The sequence below is a fragment of the Macrobrachium rosenbergii genome, chromosome 55 (genome assembly GCF_040412425.1).
Source record: "Macrobrachium rosenbergii isolate ZJJX-2024 chromosome 55, ASM4041242v1, whole genome shotgun sequence".
Lineage (NCBI taxonomy): Eukaryota > Metazoa > Arthropoda > Malacostraca > Decapoda > Palaemonidae > Macrobrachium > Macrobrachium rosenbergii.
The window spans coordinates 57,783,092-57,791,089 of record NC_089795.1 but is presented as its reverse complement, the minus strand read 5'-3'; the positions used below and the strand labels follow the sequence as shown (position 1 = coordinate 57,791,089).

At 44.9% G+C, this 7,998-nt stretch overlaps 1 protein-coding gene across 1 annotated transcript in view; it reads left to right on the top strand.

Annotated features, from left to right (window-relative positions):
- Window positions 1-283: 283 nt before the first annotated feature.
- Window positions 284-7,998, top strand: part of rl (Mitogen-activated protein kinase rl) — a 77,079-nt gene continuing 69,364 nt past the window's right edge. Inside the window, exon 1 of the mRNA XM_067098604.1 lies at window positions 284-445. Coding sequence (XP_066954705.1) covers window positions 330-445 — 116 coding nt within the window. The 5' untranslated portion in view covers window positions 284-329. The remainder of the gene's footprint in view (window positions 446-7,998) is intronic.

Here is a 7,998-nt window from a genome sequence, read left to right as displayed (position 1 = left end):
TGTATATTTCTAATTTACTGCACTTGCGAAAAATACACCAGTATTTTTATCAAAGGAGAAGTACAACGTCAATCAGGTTCCAGTAATATCCTTTTAACTGATCAATAAATAAAATTTCAAGTCACTGAAAAGTAAATGGCAATGAAGAAAAAATAAACATCATAATTTGGTGAGAGACTGTAAAAGGAATAGCTATCCACTCGGAGGTGACTTTGTAAATAAAGGCTACTACAAATCTTTTAAAAGTCTACGTATCATTGTTACTGAGAAACAGAGACATCCTCGCAGTTAGTTGTTATCTGGACGCCATCAGAGAAGCACTCAACACCATGACTGAAGAACGACCAACTGATGGGGGGGAAATTGTCAGGTGTCAGTTGTTTGAGGTGGGACCTCGATACTTCAATTTAGCCTACATAGGAGAGGGAGCTTATGGCATGGTGGTGTAAGTATAGCCGAGGAATTCCCATCTATGTGACAGATTAAGTGTGTACGGGAGGAAGAAGATGGACCTGTTGTGCAGCTCTGGATTATTGATCAGTGTTGGTGCCGTGATGAAAGGTACGGTAGGAAAGCCCACGGAGAGAGAGAGAGAGAGGGAAGAAGAAAGGAAGGCGGATAATAAAGGTTTTCGACAAAGGACTAGACGAATAGATCGAACTTATCGTATTTGTTTGTTTATGAGTCTGGGAGAAGGGCGGTGGGGAAGGCATATTCTCCTTAAAGGCCAGCGAGCCTAATGGGCACTCCCACAAGAGGATTGTGCCGATGGTCCTATCTGCAAAACACCCCATTGGGTTGGTTAGCCTCTGTGTTGGGCCATCTCTTGCATTTCACGTCATTGTCCCCGAAAATGTTCAACGGTTGGCCCCTCCACCGTAGCTGTAGGGTAGGCTCGCCACCAGGCAGTGTCCCAGGGTAGCGGCCTTGCTTCTGGGTGAGGGATGTGGGTTAGGCTAGTGACAGTGCTAGGATGCTGCTTACTGTAGCCCGAGGTTGTGGCAGTGGCTAGATGAAGCTAGTTTTTACTTGGGTAAATGTTGAGGAGACGGCCGCACGAAGATATCTTTTATTAATATAATGTTTTGGCAGAACTATAGAATAGGATGTATATAATGCATTGGAGGCAAGACAGTCTGAGAAATTTACTGAGTTAATGAGAAAATTGCCATCTTTTGGTGATGTTTTTACTTTCATCCACAAGGGGCTGGTACTTTCATGGCAAAAGCTCCCCGGGACACCATGTTTAGCCTACTATTAGTGTGTCGGGGATGAAAGTAAAATATAGACAAAAGACTGTAAATGTCGCTGATTAGGCTATCTCACCTGTACTGTGTTGTATGCACCCTTTTTTCAAATATTCAGCAAAAATATAATGAACGATATCTACATGCAGCCATCTCCTTTATATTTACCTGTATTTGTACCATGCTTATTGGTACAGCTAAAAAGAAGTGTTCTTTAGCGATAGATACAATGTTCCACAACATACACTAGTTTTCTTAAAGCCTGTGTGCTGCCAGGTTATCAGGCCTCCGATATCTCTGTGCATTGTTTAGACTAGATCAGGCTTGCCAGTCATAGGCGGTATTAACCTGGTAGGCTATGTATCCATCTTCGTCAAAGTCCAGGGTAAACTCATGCTAAGTAAAGTAGACGGCTGAACAAAGGTATAGTTTATTAATGTAATTTGTCAACTATACAATATAGAAATGGGTGTATATAATGCTTTGATCCCAAGGGGCTAATACTAAACAAGGCATCCCAAGGAAATCCCGCCATGTTTAGTACTATCACCTCAGATTAGGCGGATAAATACCAGGTTAATACTGTCATAGGCTAGCCTAGGCCCAGCAGAGTGGATAAATTTTTGTAAAGACTTCATGATCTATTTAGTTCACTACCGTGAATTCTTTTCAATCTTGCCAATTTGAACATCTTTTCGTCTATTCCACTTGTCTCAATTGAATAGGCTAATTACAGATATCAGTGAAAGAAGCACCTGTTAGGCTATAATTGGTGTTTGTTTACATGTGGTGTCATATTTTGCAAAGTCATATGGGATGTACTTTACTGTCTCTGAGTACAGTTCTTGGAAGGACAAGTATTCAGCTGCAACTGACTTTGTTAATTGCTTCTGTTCCTTAAAGTGACCTGTCACAGGGTGCCACAGACTTACAAAACTCCTGTAACTTGTATCAAACTTGGCAAAAATCAATAAGAAAATTATTTAATTTCTTTGTGATATCATTATCAAGCCTAGCCCAAGTAACTGTTCATTTCTAACTGAAACGGTATAGAAAGAGTTTTTCAAACTGATCAGATACAAAGAACTAGGCTTAGAATTAGTAGTTACGGTGTGACTGCATTACATTTCTACCTGTAGTGAGTAGTAAATGTTAATTGAAATATTTATTGTAACTCAATGTTAAACATTGAATTGTGAATGTGGTTGGGTACAGGACTGTAACATCTACATAATTAACTAAAAAAGAATGAGTTATGATTTAATACAGTATTTAATACATACAGTAGTTACATTTCTAACTTATCTCAAATGTTATACAATGTATGTTCTCCATAGGCAAACTCTTCAATGCAATGATACAGTGTGATGTTCACCCAGGAAGCATAGGGTAGACTCTTCAAAATCAGATTGGATACATGTAAAATGTGGGGTCTTAGTATCATGGGTGCTAGGAGGAGGAGAAAATTGATTGAGTTATGATTTAATACAGTATTTAATATTTAGTTACATATCTAATGTATCTCAAATGTTATACAATGTATGGTCTCCATGGGCAAACTGTTTAATGCAATGATACATTGTGATGTTCACCCAGGAAGTATATATAGGGTTGACTCTTCAAAATCAGATTGGATACATGCAAAATGTGGGGTCTTAGTAACATGGGTGCTAGGAGGAGGAGAAAATTTATTGAGAGATTACTGTTGACCTTCAAAATTTTTGGGTGTTAGGGCAACCAGCTTCATGCAAAAATGCAAAATCCACGAAATGTTTTTACCTCCAGACTTAAAAGTCTTAATACAGCTTGTTCCTATGCAATATACAAACAGTCCTTTACATTAGGAATTACTTTCAGCCTGAGCTGGAACGGCCGTTTAACTTTCGAACAAGGTGGTTTGGCAGTTAACTACCGTCCGGTTGGCGGGAGTCCTGCCTGCCTGGATGTAAACATTCCAATTTACTTTTGGCTTTCGGATGCCTGTCAATCCATTGGGCAACATGGCAGTGATATGGAGCCGAGACTTGGGTAGTAGATGCCCTTTGGGAGGGCTCTCTCTCACCCAGTCCATCTCGTGACTTGCGGTTCTGGCTCACCGAAGGATCTTGCCCTCTGGGAGGAGGTGCAGGTGATGCTGAAGAAAGGCGCAATGGAAGTCTTGAGAGATCGGTCCCCAGGCTTTTACAGCCGTATCTATCTTGTAGAGAAAGCCTCAGGGGCGTTGGAGACCGGTCATAGATCTCTCTTCCTTGAACCGATTCGTTCGCTAGACTTGGATCATGATGGAAACGACACATACCATGCTCACTTCCATCAGGGAGAATGACTTCATGCTTACGGTGCACTTGAAGGACGTTTATTTTCAAATACCCGTCCATCTGCCCTCGCAAGTACCTATGCTTTATCCTCAGGGAGGCAGTACTCCAGTCCAGGGTACTCTGCTTCGGACTCTCGACCGCTCCCCAGGTGTTCACACAAGCGTTCACCGTTGTCTCAGCTTGGGCCCATTCACACGGGATACGTCTGTTAAGGTATCTCAACAATTGGCTCGTCCTGGGTGAGCCCCGCCAGCAGCCGTTTGCAGGGGACAGATCGACCTACTTTTGCTGTGGTGAATTTTGAGAAGTCCGATGTCACCCCCAAGCTGAGGATAAAGTAGCCTACCTGGGCATGCTGATAGTTACAGCAGCAGCAAGATTCTTCCCCTCAAACTCGTGTATCAGCAGGTTCAGGAAGGCAGTACAGTCATTCCTGTCTCGACATGAGCAACCAGCTCGGCTGTTGCAAGTCGTCCTTGATCACCTGTCATCCTTGGAGAAGCTGGTCCCTCATGGGCAGCTTCACCTTCGTTCTCTCAAGTGGATAATGAAGGAGTTCTGGTCTCAGGCTCGAGATCCCCAGTCCTTTCCCATTCCTCTCTCAGAGGAAGTGAGACAGGACCCAGACTGGTGGTTGGACGACGGGAACCTCGTAATAGGAGTATCCGTGCATATTCCCCCTCCCAACATGCTTCTGTTCTCAAACGCATTGAGCGAAGGATGGGGCGCACACTTGATTTGGGGTGTGTAGAACTGAAACAACAAGCACTTTCACATCGATCTCCTAGAACTCAAGGCAGCGTTCCTGGCTCTCCAAGAGTTTCGGGATTGAGTGATGGGACACTTGGTGGTGTTGATGAGCGACAACACCACAGTAGTGGCATTGTCACCAAGCAGGAGGGCCTAGTGTCCCTTCCACTTCATCAGTTGACAATACAGGTGTACGAGTGGGCAGTAGCTCACTCGGTAGAGCTGTCAGCCAGATACATTCCAGGCAAGAAGAACATAGCGGCAGACAAGCTCACCCACCAGGATCAAGTGATAGGGACAGAATGGTCCCTTCACACAGGCATTACAGAATAGCTGTTCGACTTGTGGGGTCTTCCTTTCATCAACCTGTTTGCCACCCAGCACAACAGGAAGCTTCAGGTATGCTGCTCCATCATACCAGACCCATGGGCCGCTGCAGAGGATGCTTTCCAACACCTATGGGACAACGTCAGCGGTTATGCCTTCCCTACGTTTTGTCTGATTCACAGGGTGATCAACAGGGTGTTAATCACCCCAAAACTCAGAATGACCCTGGTGGCTCCCAAGTGGCTACATACCGTTTGGTATCTGGACCTGCTGGCTCTTCTTTCTGAGACAGCAAGAGAGTTTCCCCGGCACAACCTTCTGTGTTAACCGCACATGGAATGGTTCCATCAGGCAATGCAGTCCCTATGTCATCATGGCTGGAGATTATCCAGCATCTCTTGCGAGTGCAAGGCTTTTCTTGCCACACAGCAACAGAGATGGCTGGATATCTCAGACAGTCCTCTGCAGAAGTATACTGTACCAGGGAAAGTGGGCCGTCTTCTGTGGTTGGTGTCGTAGATGGCGGTCTCTCCGGTCGGAGGCATTATTCAGCAGGTAGTAGACTTAATCATCTTCCTTCGCCGAGAGAGCTTCTCTATGTCTCAGAGGTTAAAGGCTGCCCTGGCCTAGTCTTACTCCTGAAAGGATTGGATATCTCCTCCTCATTGGAGATTTCCCTGCTGATAAGAAGCTTCGAGAGATCTTGTCCCCCCAGCCCAGGAAACTCAGGTCCCAAGTGGGATGTGACTCGTTATGAGGAGCACGTCCCTTGTTATGAGGAGCCTGACTCATGCACCGTACGAGCCTATACAAGAATCGTCAGACAGGGATCTGACCCTCAAGACCGTCTTGCCTGCCCTGACATCGGTGAAGAGAGTAGGCAAACTTCACAGACTTTCCTTTGACGTTAAACTCTTGAGGGGATGAGGATCAGTTACGCTCAATTTCGTCCCAGACTTAGTAGCGAAGACTCAGAATCCATCAGTTCCTAACGCCAGATTCAAGTTCTTAATGATCCCCTACTTAGACGACTTTGTTGCTAATGATCCAGACGAGGTGCTACCATGTCCTGTTAGAGTGCTGCGGTGCTATCTTAAGAGGACTCAATATCTCCGGTCTGAGTGTCGATAACTCTTTGTTAGTATTGGCTCGTCCAAGATAGAAGTGTCCGAGAACACAGTCTCTTTCTGGCCTCATGAGACAGTCAAGAGAGCATGCTCCACAGCTGACGAAGATGGCACGAGTACACCCATCCAAGAGCTCACAAAGTTGGGGCATTGGTTCATACCTCAAATTCTGGAAGAATCTGCTGGTTCCTCAGGTAATAGAAGTCGGGGTGTGGTCACGCCAGACCATCTTCACGTCTTTTTACCTTCAAGACATTGCCCACAAGTCCTTGGACACTTTGTTGGGTCCTGTGGTTGCTGCTCAACAAGTTGTGTAGCTTACCCAGTTCTAAGAGGACAGGTTGCATCTCGCCTAAGGTGTTCGGTTGTGAAAGAAGGGTGTATGTGTGATTGAATGGCATCTCCTCCCCTCCCTCTTTCATCATCCTTCCCTCTCTCTCTCGAAGGGCAGAGAGTAGGATAACGAGCTGTCATTTGCTGGACCTGGCGACCAATGCAGGTAAGTGTCACATTGAGCACCCGTTCTATTCTCTATATCTTAGACTTATAGAAGCAATCCTGCCCCTTTCTCAAGTAGGGGGAGGAAGGGGATCCTGGCAGTAAAACAAACCCAATATTTATATTTGCGTTATTGCCTCTGACTCATCGATTCAGTGTAGCCCTTTTTCGAAGGATGTTGCGTTTTACCCACTCATACAAAAATGCCGAGAAGTCTGACAATTGAACATGCAGTTCTTACACTCCGCTCAACATGTCAGAGGCACGGTACTCTTTCTTGCTCTAATCAGCCAGGAAGAAAACCCAGGTGTGGCGAACTCGTCAGTTCAAAGACTCACTCAGGTTCCTCCCTCCAAGAAGTAAGCTTCCCTATGTAAAGGACTAATGGTTTGTATATTGTGTAGGAGCAAATGGCAAAATTTTTGAATCAGTTTGTATTTTTCCTAACTATACAAATCTGAGGTCCTTTTATGACCATGCCACCCCTCAATCTGATACCTGGGCTGAAAGGCAAGTTGGAATGTTTACATTTGGGCGGGCAGGACTCTTGCAAACCTGACGGTAGTTAACTGCCTAACCACCTTGTTTGAAAGTTAAATGGCTGTTCCAGCTCATGCTGAAAGTAATTCCTTAATGTAAAGTGATTCATTCTTGCATTTGTGATACTTGCATCCAACTTATTTGATTAACTCTCTCCTGGTAGACTGAGCTTGTAGGTGAGCATGCTGCCTTATTGTCACTTTTTTTCCACTGTCACTTCTAGCAAGGAAGCCCTCTTACTTTGTCTGGGAAGAGTAAGCAAATAATATTTAGAGAAAACCGTGAACTTCAAGAGTAAGGTTTTTAGATTCTTGTTAAATACAGGTGTTAGGAAAACAGCTTTTTCAAGAATACCAACTTTTTTGCTTTGGCAGGTAATATGGAGGTTATATTTTGATGTGCTTGAATACCATCCTGGTAAAATTGTGGGCACATGAGGTTAAGGTGATTTCTTCTGTGTTCAAGTTCAGCCTAGATTTTCCAGCTAATTTGTGAGAGTATTTGTGGATGCCAATCCACTTTCACTAGGTTTTACCTAAGAGATTGCCACTCATAAAAACTTTCATGTTCCTTTGTTGGGTCTTATCATGGTGGTGGGTCATGTTTCATTAAGTGGGAGGTAAGTAGCAGACCTCGGCAGACAGCCGTTGGAAAAGCGTCCATAAGGAAGTGCATGTGTTGTCCTCTAGCGATTCAGACTCTAGTGCAGACAAGAAGCATCGTTGGTGCTTTCCTGTGATTCTCGGCAGATGAAAAGGCACATATCAGCTACTACTAGCGTTTCTCTGTTCCCTTGGAAGCAGCCCTGGGAACAGGAGTGCAGTCCTCAGCCTGCTTGTAGCGTCTGGGACAGTCCCAGACATTTTTCTCCTGAGCATCCAGTTGTGGAGTGCCAACATCTGGCGCCAAAACACTCCTCCACCTCTTAGAAGTGTTTGTCTTCCCTTCATCCAGTAGTGTCCTCACGTTCATCTGTCCGTCTGGCGCCAGCTGTCAGGCATCCGGTGCCACATCCCGATCGCCAGACTTCGCCTCTTCAGTTTGTCTCGGCGGTTTCGTCCCCCCCATGGTCCCTGATCCTTCACTGGAGCCCATTCAGTGCCAACTTGACAGCATTTTGGGACTTTTGCAGAAGCTTACTACAGTGGCATATGATCCACTGGACTTGGCTCCCTCTCCGATTTCATCCAA